General features: G+C 42.2%; 1 protein-coding gene across 13 annotated transcripts in view; it reads left to right on the top strand.

The window, feature by feature from the left end:
* ARMH3 (armadillo like helical domain containing 3) overlaps positions 1–12,860 on the top strand; it is a 132,698-nt gene that overhangs the window by 20,035 nt on the left and 99,803 nt on the right. For all 13 annotated transcript variants that reach the window (XR_014227906.1, XR_014227907.1, XR_014227908.1 and 10 more), the window contains 6 exons: positions 4,092–4,148; positions 5,195–5,238; positions 6,759–6,819; positions 7,862–7,908; positions 8,599–8,674; positions 11,374–11,467. Coding sequence is in view for 9 of the 13 variants with exons in the window: in XM_082309471.1 (XP_082165597.1) it covers positions 4,092–4,148; positions 5,195–5,238; positions 6,759–6,819; positions 7,862–7,908; positions 8,599–8,674; positions 11,374–11,467 (379 nt within the window). In the remaining 4 variants the exon portion in view is untranslated. The remainder of the gene's footprint in view (positions 1–4,091; positions 4,149–5,194; positions 5,239–6,758; positions 6,820–7,861; positions 7,909–8,598; positions 8,675–11,373; positions 11,468–12,860) is intronic.

Genomic DNA, 12,860 nt, shown 5'->3' with positions numbered 1-12,860 from the left:
CCTGTTTGTCAGTGTATTGTAGCACGCTTTCATGCCTCAAATCCTTTGGAGTTCTCTTTTTAGTTAATTGTGCTGCAGTTGATAGGTTCTCTTTTGTTCTGAACTTCATTCGTTGCTAAACTGTGTTTCCAGCTGCTTAAGAAAATCTAATTAGGCTGAAAATTCATTAGTTGACTATGATTTTGTGTCTGTCTTTAATGTGAATACCAGTGTGTTTTGCATCAGGATGTTATTTCATATTTTTGAGATGTGAATTTTGTAGTCTCCTCTCAAATTCCCTGGGGAATATTTGTCCACGTTTTCATTACCAGCTGAGATCTTGGCTTGCTTGTTAACTTCTGTTCTAGGAGTAAAAATCATAGAATTGTAGAATGGTTTAGGTTGGAAGGGACCTTGAAAATCATCTGGTTCCAACCCCCCTGCCATGGGCAGGGACACCTTCCACTAGACCAGGTTGCTCAAAGCCCCATCCAACCTGGCCTTGAACACTTCCAGGGAGGGGGCATCCACAGCTTCTCTGGGCAACCTGTTCCCGTGCCTCACCGCCCTCATAGTGAAGACGAAAATGATTTACATGTCTTTACATGGAACCTTTAAAGGGATGTCCCTGATCTGAGACCTAATAATTTTCAAAAGTTGTTCCAAGTATATACTTATTGAAGACATCAGCTGTATTTTGTTTGTTTGTTTTTTTTTTTAATCCTAGTCCTGATTTTAGAGAAAATATTTTTACCTTGATATTATATGAGAGAAACACAAAAGAGTAACTAAATAATTGACTATATCAGGAAAATGGTGAAGTTAAGTGTACACAAAAGGCTGCCAAACAGAGAAAATGCTGTGAGGAAGATTATTTATTTGATCACTTTCTCAGTGTTTTAAGGGATGACTGCTAGAACAGCAAGTTAAAACATAAAATCAGGTAGTAACTTTTAAATAGGTAGATTCCTTGATAACATCTAGGTGGAAATTTCTTTGCCTCGTGTTCAACCTGCTAGAATTGCATATTGTCTTTTGCTAGGCAGAGCTGAGAGAAATTAGTCAAAATGTGGGTTTTTCCCTTTGTGTACTTGTCTGGCAGCATGTAGCATATCCAACAGCCCTTCATGTCCGATTACATGGACTGGCCTCTCCTTGGTATAGTCAATTAGAGGTACTGAAGAGACACTTGTCAACATTGAAGAGTCAGAAAATTAATTTTTTTTTTTTTTTTTTAAAAAAAGGTCTCACACAACTCAAATTATTTTAAATGAATCTCTTTAACAAAAAGTAATTATTCAAGCTCCAATTCCCTGCGAAATGGCCTGCCTGCACAGGAGATGGCCTCATCAGGGCTTGCAGCAAAGCTGCCGAATCATCCCTAATGAGTGTTCAGGGAAAAGTCTTGCAAGGGATAATCAAGTGGACTCTGGCCTTCATTTGTGTTACAGATGTGAAGAGAAGTTAAGCACCTAACTAGGACTTATACATGGTTAACTTAGGTTTTTTCTGCTTTCTTTTCCTAGCAAAAAAATTGTTTCCCATAGATTTGTTTTGGAGGCAGAGGTACATTTGAGGGTGTGGAGGAGATCTCACTCCCTCTGCCAGACCTGTGTGCTGCTTCATATAGTACTGAATTTGTATGGCATGTCTCACCTGTGGGTTGCTTTAAAAATTACCTGGTAATGATCTCCCCGCAGCTTCCACCTTCATTTCTACGAGATTGTTGGCATCTGATGGTGGGTAGTTCATGGAGGTCATCTTGAGTATTCCCAGGTTCCAGGAGTTTGTGTCTGTACCTCATCACTGACAAGACGACCTTAATGCTATAGTGTTTGTTATCTGATGGCAGTGATAGGAAAAGACCTGTGTTCTCTGAAGAGCTGAGGATCGTATTTTTGAATTCTTTCTGGAGGCAGAAGCTATTTCTAAGTTTGTGTAACTGCTTCATTGACAAACTTTGAAGTTTTCAAAATGCTTATCAGCCACTTTTCAAGGCTGTTGCATGTTTCTGCATGTTGTGGAGTGGCAGGCGTAATTTAGGCTTTTAAAACTTTTGCTGTGATTCCCAGTGAGAGATGAACTGACCTCTGAAACAGCAGCATTAGACTAGGGAAGCAGGCAGGGAGTATGGGGTGGGCTTAGGGGTGCTTGTACAACTTGCAGGTTGCTGATATTCATCGTAGACGTGGAGACTAATGCTCGTAGACAGTAACTGGAGCTGTTGGCTCTCAGGTTGGGGCAGGAGCAAACTGCGTGCCCCATGGGCAGCACAGGAAATATTTTCATTGCACTGGTACAGACTTGCACACTGAAAGGCACTAGAAACTGCGATGTCCCATGTAGTGTGTGGATTACACTGGTTAGTCATCTGCCTGCCGCTTAAGGAGTTAGGGAAGCCTAGAGGAGGCATGGGATGCGTCAGGGGAATGGAACACTTCAGACAGGAATTATTAAACAGACTTCTGCAGATATGGAAATGACAGTTGAAAAGATTGAGGGCAGAGATCCGTAGCAAGCTAGGCCAGCTTCATGACCCTATCAGCCATGCACTGATGACATCTTGCTGCCAAGAGGCAGGAGACGTGGAGCATGCATCTAAAGTCAAGGGCAATGGGAGCGTGAAGAGTTGTTCATGGGCTAGAGATGCAACAAATCCGCTCCCCCTCCCTTTCCATGATGGGATGGAGTGTATGACTAGGTCTAAAGGCAGCCTGGTGGTGTTGGTCAGAGTAGTATCTCCCAGTTTGCTTCTTCCCCACATCTGGGAATCTGGATAACCCTGCAGCCTCTAAGGCAGGATAGCTCTGCTGCCCATTGCCTGGAAAAGCCCCATCGCTTGTTATTGGTCATGAGTCACGGGCTGGCCTCTCTTCTGTGCGTGAGCTGTGGCATGGAGAGTTTCTCCTTGTTGTAGAAGGAGAGCAAAAGAGTGACTGAAATTAGCAAAACTAAGGTATGTTTACAAGGATGGATTTTAATCTGTATTTAATTACGAATTTGTGAAGCTTACTTCTGCTTTGCTGACATTGACTAAATTTAATTTCTGAAGGGGAGCATGGCTGTACAGAGAGGCCCATATATTGTTACTCAATAGGAGCCTCTGCTCCAGCCTCAAGGCAATGTCTTTGCATGCTTCGTGCACAGATGGGTTCTGTGTGAGTTTTCTGTCTTTTTCTGAAACAGCAGGCAGGGCTGCGTGCTGCTGGAGGCAGCCTGACAGACTGGCTGAGCTTTGGTCTGTTCTGAGCAGTTTCTTTTCTGAACCGAAAAGAAAGCCTGATCCTCCCAGAGCACCAAATCATTGCGAGCGGTGTTTTCTGATCAGCCTTAGTTTTAACTTGCTGTCAAGCCATGGGCAAAGCAGTCGGATAACTGTGTAACTTGTAGGGCTGCGTCTGATGCATGTTTTGTGTTTTATTCTTCCCATCGATTTTGGACTTACTACGTAGATAGAGCCTTTTCTTCTCTGTCCAGGTTCCAAATCAACTTTTAGTTTTGCACTGACACGTATAAACCAGGAAAAAAAACAAATATACATTGCTAATCTAAAATGCTTCCTAAATTATTAGGACTTCAGCTAAGTTCAAGGAATTTATATTCTCCAGAGACTTTTAGCTCTCAGTGGTGTAAACTGTCAAAGTGTTGAGCTCTAACCCAGCAGCAGAGGAGTCTATAATGTTGTCATGCCTTCCTGGGTCCTCCTTCCTTTAAGCAATCTTTGCCAGGTGTGGCAGAAGGGAGATATCGGAACGCCGATGTTCAGTCCCAGCTTCACTGCTTGTTCCTGCTGCATAACAGCGTGTGTGTCGCAGATAACAGGCTTGCAGGGCGGCTGCTCCACTTTCAAGACTGACAGATGAGCTAGCGGAGGAGCAGAAACTCCCTCTCTCCTCAGGAAAATCAGGAGACTGCCTGGCTGAGCCAGTAAAGAGAAGGCGTCCCAGGCATGTGCTGTGACTCCAGTTTCTTTGTGTGTATTCTGCTTTGTGGGACAGGAGAGAGATTCTTCCCAGGTGGTTGGGTAAACTTGGAAAGATAATTGTGTTTTTTTCCTGAAGGCTGAACTTAAACCCAATTTTTTTTTTTCCTTCTCCCCCCACCCTGAGCAGTCAGTGAATCCCTACATTGTGAAGCTCTCCATCGTAGATGATGAGGCCACACTCAATGTGAGTATTTGACTTGATTCCTCTGTGCTGCAGGGGATGCTCTTTCACAGGTGGTGTTAGTGTAATGAATGCAATCACGGTGTCTGGTAGAAAGAAGGTCTAGGAACAGTGCTGCTGTAAAGACCACCAGTATAGTGGGTTTCTGCCCTCACTGCACTCTTGCAATAGGTTAGGCAGCTCATGATTGGGACAGTTTGATCACCAGTTAAATGGTGGGGGTGGTTAAAAAGCTAGCTAGCAAGGAACATGCTAAAGTTGATCTATTATACATTTATGAACTACCTGTACACTATTTGCTGTCATGTGCCAAAGAGGCACAAGATAGTTTATGCCAAAGAAGATCCTATTTCCAGTGCTGTGTCGTCTGATTTTACCAGTCCACAAGTCAATTCTTGTAGCTCTGTGGAAGCTTGTACCGGAGTCAAGAGTCCTGCAACATATTTTGGGTTGTAGCCACTGCCTAAGTTTTGTATCCAGGCCTGGATAGAAAGTGGCAGCACACTATGAGCTATGTGAGGTCTGGACTTAGAAGCTGTTCTTTAGGCATGAAGTAAAAAGCAAGCTCCATGCTAACTAATGGGCGAGAACGATTATTCTCAGCTAATTAAATTAGCTTGACAGAAAGGATGATGAGTAGCTGTAGAATGGTGGAAGCTGTTTGCAAGAAGTGAAAAGGTTACTAGTGTTTATGGGCCTTTGTTTTGAAGTTTGGATGTCTTTCCTCTGAGACCAGCTTCCTTGTGAAGTTCTTGCAGCTTTATTGAGGCTTCTTGAGTGAGTAAGCTCTGTCTGGAGGTCCAAGGAGAGTAAATGTTCTCTGTTGAACTTAGTAATTAGGTATTCAACTTTAAATTTTGGTGATATTTTTGTTGTATCATAGCATGTCTTAATAGTTCAAACAGCTTCAGGGGAAATTCTTCATAGCATGCTAGGTTATCTTTGGGGGGGGGGGGGACGGACACACAACAGCACTGCTATGTGTTCAGTGTGTGATTTCCTGCATTGAGATTTGTAATGTGAAGATTTTTTTTAATGCTTTTTTTCAGGGAATGGGACTTGTAATTGCCCAGGCTTTATCAGAATATAACAGGTAAAACCTAATTGTCTCTTGTTTTTCAATGCATGATAGTTGCTGTACATTTCCACAAACTTTTTTTGTGTTAAAGCACTTATTTATCACCTAACAGCCCCTGATGCACCTGGAGAGGCAGGGAATAGTCTTATGCTTTGAGGTACTTCGGCTCAGTTGTTGCTGTCATTGCAAGTGTAAATGCATCTATACCAGCTGTGCTGATGTGCTTCAGGAGAGATCTTGCTGTAGGGGAAGATATCTATTGTATGTTTTTACTGTCATGGCTTTTACCTCTGTATGAACCTTGTGTAAAATCTTAGTCCCAAAGACAGATGATTTGCTGAGTACTTCTCTGTTAGAAAATTGATTTAACTGAAACACAATCTAAACCAAACAAATGTATCCAGGACTATCCACATGCCAGATTAGGGGATATATGCTCTCGCAAATGGTGGAAAGCATTAACTGCTTCTGAAGAAAGAGCCAGAAAGCCAGCAGTAGGGGTAGCATGTTCCCAGCCTCTGCTTTGTAAGCAACAGCATGAAATGTGTAGGTTTTTCTAAGAAGAAAGTGCTTCAGAAAAATTTGGAAACTTACAGCAATTTCACCTGAGCAGCCCAAGACTTTTTTTGTGCAGCAGGATTTTCAAAGTATCCAGAAAAATGTTTTAATTCCTTTGAAGGTCTGCTATTATATATATGCAGGTGACTTGCAAGATCAGCAAATCATGTAAATGCATTTAACAGAGTAAATTATTAGAGTAAAGCAGAAAAAACCTCACCCACCCATCTTCCTTCATTCTGACACAAGCTGTCTCAGACTGTGGCCTGTTTTGCTTAGGTCTTTCTTTCCCCCTTCCCAAAAAAAACAGAATTGTTTTCTTTGCATGTTGCATTGTGTGTGATCAGATTCCTGGACAAAAAACACGATAAATGGCCATGTAAGCTTTGCTAGTCCATTTGAATGGCAAATGAAGCAACTTAGCTTAAATCTGAGGTCCCCAACCTATTTTTTGACATCACTTACTCCAGTTCCACTCCCTTCACTTACTCCACGAACGTGGGGTCAGGCAGGATCAGGCCGTGAACCATAATGGTCCTCATGGTTTTTGATGGCCATAGGGTGATTGACTCTGCTGTAGTCTGTAGCAGATGATGATTGAAATTAAACTGTTTTGTGGTTACTGACTGTGTGTGTTCATGTGGTTCATTACTGTTTTGCCAGTGCAGGACAAAATTTCCTAAGTCACTTGGTCCCTTTCGTTCAGCTTTAGCCCAAACTGGATGTGTCCTCTATAACAGCACAGGCATTGTTCAGTCTCGCATCTTTCAGCAACCCCACTTCAATTCTACACAACTTACAAATGTTTTAATACCCTTTGCGTCTCGTTTTGTGAGTTCTTGAAAAGCACTTGTGAATGTTGAAGCTTTCTCCATCCTGTATTCTTACCAGATAAGACTGTCTCATAGGGATTTAGATAAAATAACCCTACTTCCATTTCTAACCCTGAAGCTTCATCCTTATTCCTTTTTGTTCAGGCAATACAAAGATAAAGAAGAGGAGCACCAGAGTGGTTTCTTCTCAGCCCTAACTAATATGGTAAGCAAGAAAGCAGTGTTTTTCTATTCTTAAAGTAGGTGCCTTCATGGAAGTTCAGCAGGAGGGTGTTTCCAAAAAACTGTGGGTTTGGGATGTGGGTTCTGGAGGACGAGATGTATTGATCCAATCCAAACCAAATGCAACTGAAATGGCTGTATTCTGAGGAGTGTGTTGTTGTCTAACTGGGAAAGCTCTTTCAAAGGATGAGATCTCTATTGTGGTGTTGATAATTGAAGTTGTTTTCCTTCATCTTCTTCATTCTAGGTGACTTTATTTTAAAAATCAAAATTACTTGTTGGACACTTTTAAGCAGCTACTTATTTTGAAAAACAAGTTACCGCTCTGCTGATGTAGCCTAAACCAGAGAAGCTGAATATTTTTGTGGCAAAGTCCTAGTCTGTCATTAGCCTTAGAGATCTGTTTCTTTACTGTCTTGTTTCTCAAGCCTGGGTGCGCTGTAGCTATGAAGTAAGCTTGGATTCTGCAATGGGTAGTGTCTTCATTTTCAAAGGCGTACCATCCAAAGGCAATTGTGAATTTCTTCCTTGTAAAGACTATCTGCTGTTCCCCTTGTTCAGTTTGGCTTTGCTTTAGTCTGAGATTTAATTGTAGATTGAGATCTAACTGACAGGAAAATTTCCTGTAAGTAGGGATAGTTCAGTGTTGACAGCTGTCTGTCCGGAGTGACATGGGTAAAACTGCTAGCACTTCGGGACAAGCAGATAGGACATGATCTCTCTTGTCCTCTTGCAGAATCGCAGACTAATCCAGGTTGGGATTCAAGATACAGTCCTTTTTTTCCTCTTTTGTGATTTGACAGGTGAAGCGTTGGTCAGTGACAGTAGTGCAAAATAAAATGTTTGTGGATGGTCATCCTGTTTCGCATTTGTATTTTACTAGTATTAGAAAGGAAGTTGCATGTGTGCCTTGGATGAAAACACCTCTCCCAGGGCCCTTCTGAGTTAGTCAAATCCATGTCTTCTCTCTTGTTGTCTAGTAGCTTTCACAAATTCCTCCTATGCAATACTCTTTCTTTCCATAGGTGGGCAGCATGTTCATAGCAGATGCTGATGAGAAGATCTCAGTCCAGTAAGTGCACAGATGTTAGGTACACAGTGAATGGCAACTCACCGCGCTGGTTGACAGGATCCACTCCATCATGGAGCTGTTCTAATGTAGCAAAGCAAACTAGAGAGATAAGTTCTCTCGTAACTAAAATGGTACCACACCCCTGCAAGCAATGGATTCTCACGTAAGTGAGAAGGGTGCAGCAGGAGGAACCACAGCTGAATTGCTTGTAAAGAAGAGTATAACACCCCACCCCCCCCCCCCGCCGTGGTTTTTATGAGGCGTTTTTAACATATAAGAGGCATGTTGGAGGTGGCAGATGGGAAGTGATGGTTCGTGCACGCTTGTCCCCAACAAAATATTTTCTAAATCAAGAGGACAAGCGATAAATATGAGGGTTTGTGGTGTCTGTAGGAACCTCTGCCCTTAAAAGAATGGATTTTAAAGGGAAAACCCTGGAGGAGCAACGAGGGAGACCTTCAGCAGGGAGGGAACAAAGACTGTAGTTGCATTCTAAAGATAGCTATTTTTATGGATTGCTAAGTAGTAATACTCGGAAGAACAACTGGATTGCTGAGGCAGAGTTTTTATATAGTTGAAAAAAAATTCCTTCCTTCAGATGGGCCATGCTTCTGAAAAACTTTGCTCTTGTGATTCTCATCTGGTGTTAGCCCTTAACTAACTCTGCTTTTATCTGTATCCTTTCCACAGAACGAATGAAGCAATCCTTCTGGCCCTCTATGAAGCTGTTCACTTAAACCGGAATTTCATCACGGTTCTGGCACAAGTGAGTTTCAGTGAAACGTTTGGCCATTTCTTTGTGGTGGATATCTTTGAGATTAGAGTCAGAAATGGAATTGGTGAAAAGCTAAGTTTTCTATTTTTTCCCCTGCATACTTGTCATGGGTGTAGATGAGCATGAAAGACCAGAAGCAGGCCAGGGCCTGGGTTTATGATACTTCTAGGAAACGCTTCCTGCCTTGCCAGAAAATGAGTAAAGTTTTGAGGGTGCAGCTCATGTTGGAATGAGCCATTTTTCCCACTGGATGGGAAGGGCTGTGTGGAGTGCCTTCTGTGCCGTACTGATACTGCCTTTAGGAGGAGGATGGAGTGAGTGGACTGGTAGAGATAAGATTGCCGCTGCTATCAGAGCAATTGATGCTCTTGCTAAGTTATGGTTGAGGGAAAGAAGCTGATCCTGGCTCCGAAGTGGGATGAATTGTCCTGTCTGGGTGTGCACAGCCTGCATGTTGTTGTCTGTTTGGATATCCTTCGCTTAGGGACTAATTGACATGTGATGACTGTTGTTTCAAAAACCATTTTGTGTTCAAACTTCCTTGGAGAGCCCAGCCCCTTTTGCTTGGGAGACTGTCACCAAAGCATAGCACTCCTTGTGCTGTTTATGGTGAAGAAACAGCTATGGCAGCCTTCTGAGAAGCAGTGGGCTGCTCCATACTTCTGATCACAAACCTCTGGATGCTTTTCTAAACACTGTGTGAGTTTGCAAAGGTGGTTATTGCTGGAAGACAGATAATGAGTCTGTCTGATCATGCTGTGGCTGGCTGGAAGGATAGCCTGATGTGTTTAGGAAAACCTTCAGGTTTAGGCTTTTAATTTTGGCTTGTAAGTACTGCTGGTGATCTGTGAGGAAAAATGACATTAACAAAACAATTAACACCTTTCCCCAGTTACTTCAGGTCCTCATAGTGCAGCCATACATCACAGGCTAGACACTTGACATGACTGAGGAGACCTTTGGGGATTCCTGACAGTAGTCGTGATGGAAGAGGTCTGATAGGCAGATCTACTGCTTCTGAAGAAAGCTTCTCTTCCACAGGTGGTTCATTTGCTGAGGTTCCCTGCCTCTCTTTTCCCAGGTTATGCATTCCTACCACTTGTGAGAGATTTCTGCTCTTTCAGTTCTGTGTAATGCCAGCTCAGGCCTTTCTGTGGTCAAGATATCCCTGAGGGAAGAGAGGCCTTTGGCAGGGAAAAGAGTAGGGCAGGAAAAGAGCAGCTAGAGTAAAAGCTCTGAAATTAAAAATAAAAGAATAAACTAGTTATTTGTGAAAGTGATAGCTGAAGCAGCCACTGCTCAGTGGGTTTAATTGAAGTGGAGGCCTGATGTTCTTGGGTGGATTGTCTGTAATCCTTCATTTAAGAGAGGGCAAGGTAGGTCATGCTGTCCCCTCAGGGGACAAAAAATGAGGAAAAAACCTCATAAAAGCTGATGAATGCTCTTGTCTAAGTTGGTGTCCATTGCTTGGGACTGCATGAATGACTACCTGCTGCTGTGTGGGCACACAGGAAGAGCAGCGATACAGTTGTGTTGATGCCTGAAGTGTTAAGGTTTTGATATACTTACTAGCTTGTTGGTCCTCAGTTTTTTGCTGCTAGGTGGCACTATTATCTCTCCACTGATGGTTGGTGTTTGGGGGAAAAGAAAGGTAAACACCATAGCAAAATCTATGGAAGCAAACCTGTTTTATGTGAGATTTTCAATGGAAAATTGTATTTAAAAGTTTAAATCAGTACCTGTAATGATTTAAAATTGTCTTTGAATTGTGGTATGTGTGTCTGTGCTTCCCATAAAATACATGCATTTGTAGTTGCTCATAAAATGAGATATTCAAAGACAATGTGGAGGATATCCACTTGTGAAAAATCCTATGGAACTAACGTCAAATCAGCAGTTCTGTATCCCTTTCTTTTATTTTGAAATTGTGATGATATATTAAGGCGAGTGATACATTTATGTAAAACCTGCCCTATGAAATGGACACTTTGCTTGGCAGCCAGAATTAAAATAGCATGGCAGATTGCCTACAGTCTCACCAGCGTGGTTAGATCCGGAAGCTTACAAAGAGTAAAGTCAAAGCAGTAATTAGGCAGGCAACTATTAGCAAAGATGAAATGGGGAGAGTAACCGACTGATGGAAGCTGAGAGGATCAATAATGATAGTGTTATTTATGTTACGCACTCTTTTCCTGCAGTGCCTGGGCTTTATAGTGAGACAGGGAAGTAATAAATTGCCATCATCTTTGAATATGAACAGGTGGAGGGCAGGAGGGAGGAGAATTTGCTTTTAGAAAGAGAAATAAAAGGATCTCGGAGGAAGACTTCAAATGAACACCCTTGGGTTGTTTTGGGGGGAATCTGAAGCTATAAACAGTGTAGGCTTCTGCGTACCTTTTCCCATTCTGTACTGGGGAAGGGCATGTTATCTGTCTGCTGGGGACAGCCACCACTTTCTGATGTATTGGTATGTTTTGTGGAGTAAAGAAATCGATGTACAGTTTAATTGTAGACATCCAAGGTCAGGAAGCCTAGCTTTGCTTTTTGGAGGAGAGCCTGAGGTTTCTTGGGACTTCATTAGCCATGCCTATTGTGTGAGAGCGTGGAACAGTACCAGTGGTGATCTGTATGGCTAGTGCCTAGGGAAGCTGTTGACCTATGTATGTCTGGGCATTTGTGTTTTCTGTTAGAGCCATCCTGAAATGGGGCTGATGACAACACCAACAAGCCCAGTTCCAACGACACCTGTCACTCCACTTGGAACTACCCCGCCTTCTTCAGATGGTAAGAAATATAATGATCTCCTGGGGAAAAACAAATAAAAACTGTAGAATAACTAGCAAAGCATTTTCTCAAGATGACAATTAATGAGGTCTGTCTGGAGCAGATGTAACCTGGTGGTCTCCTCCTGGAGCGACTTGCCTTACTAAACATGAGCAAGATTCTTTGACTGGAATTTATTTCTGTTTTGCCTTGTATATTGCTCAATGAAATTATGCTGATATTCCTTCTGAAAACTGTACTGTCCCAGTATCTGCATGAAGACGCATCCAGCCCATTAGTTATTCTATGTAGGCTTTTACTTATGAATATTTCTAGTGTCAGGTTCTTTGCCTGGGATTATTTGTCATTGGAACAGATTTACAGAAAATCGCAGTGGATTCCTCCTTGTCATTAATGCACTCGTCCACAGCTTTGAATTAATTGGTATTTGAATCCAACCTGGATGTGGAGGTATTCTTTCCTCTTGTTGCCTTTTCTGTGATAGGCTTTGTAGAGGAGTGCTTGCCCTGAGATCTTTCTTCTAAATGAGATGTTATGTGTCCACATAAATACGCTTTGAAATCATCTAAACTAAACCCCTTTTTGTTTAAGGTATGGATAGATATAGCCTAGTTCAAGAGAAGAAATCAAATGGCTGTTGTCAGGTACTCTAATGGCATCCTCCAGATCTGAAGAAAGTGTTTAATGAAGGAACAGAGTCAGTTTGAATAGAGCACAGTTTGGAAATATTTCTGGGGAAAAGCAGCCTGGGTTACTTGGTTATATCAGCTATTCGGGTCATTTGATATCCTAGTTAAGGATGATCCTCGTTGTGGATGAATTCTGTCTGGTTACCATGGATATCAAAAGCTTCATTTAAAAAGCCCCCGATGTCTCAAGTCTCCCTGTGCATATAACCTAAAATGTAGAGGGACGGGCATTTTGTGGGCTTCTGTTCAACGTGTTCGTTGTAAATGTATCCGCCCACACACCATATTATACAACTGACAGAATTTATGCTTACCTACATCTACAGCTTGCTCGCACTCTCTTTTTTTAATTTACCAAAAAACAAAAGCAAAACAAAAACTCCATCCTGGTTTCAGCAGAGGGCAGTGATCTTGTGAAGCTTGAGGCTTCTTGCCGCTTGTAAGGTTACTAAGTTTAAGGAGAGGAGCTGATCTTAATGTGCAGCAATTACATCGGGAAGCATTCTTTATTTCTATTTGCTGTCACCTTGCTGATCCCTGCTCTCAGTGACTTTTGTTTTTTGAGGACCTCGGCTTGGTTTAATTTGAGTGGTGGTGCTTTAGTATTCCTGTTATTTTAAAGGTATGTCAGAATTTTCCTCATTTTCTAAGGTCTTGCAACTCAGCTGTAAAATTTGCCTATGGCTGAGAGTTAGCAAGAGGCT

Source organism: Platalea leucorodia (genome assembly GCF_965183815.1).
Source record: "Platalea leucorodia genome assembly, chromosome: 4".
Lineage (NCBI taxonomy): Eukaryota > Metazoa > Chordata > Aves > Pelecaniformes > Threskiornithidae > Platalea > Platalea leucorodia.
Note: the sequence above shows the minus strand (reverse complement) of the source record. Positions and strands in the feature narration are given on the sequence as shown.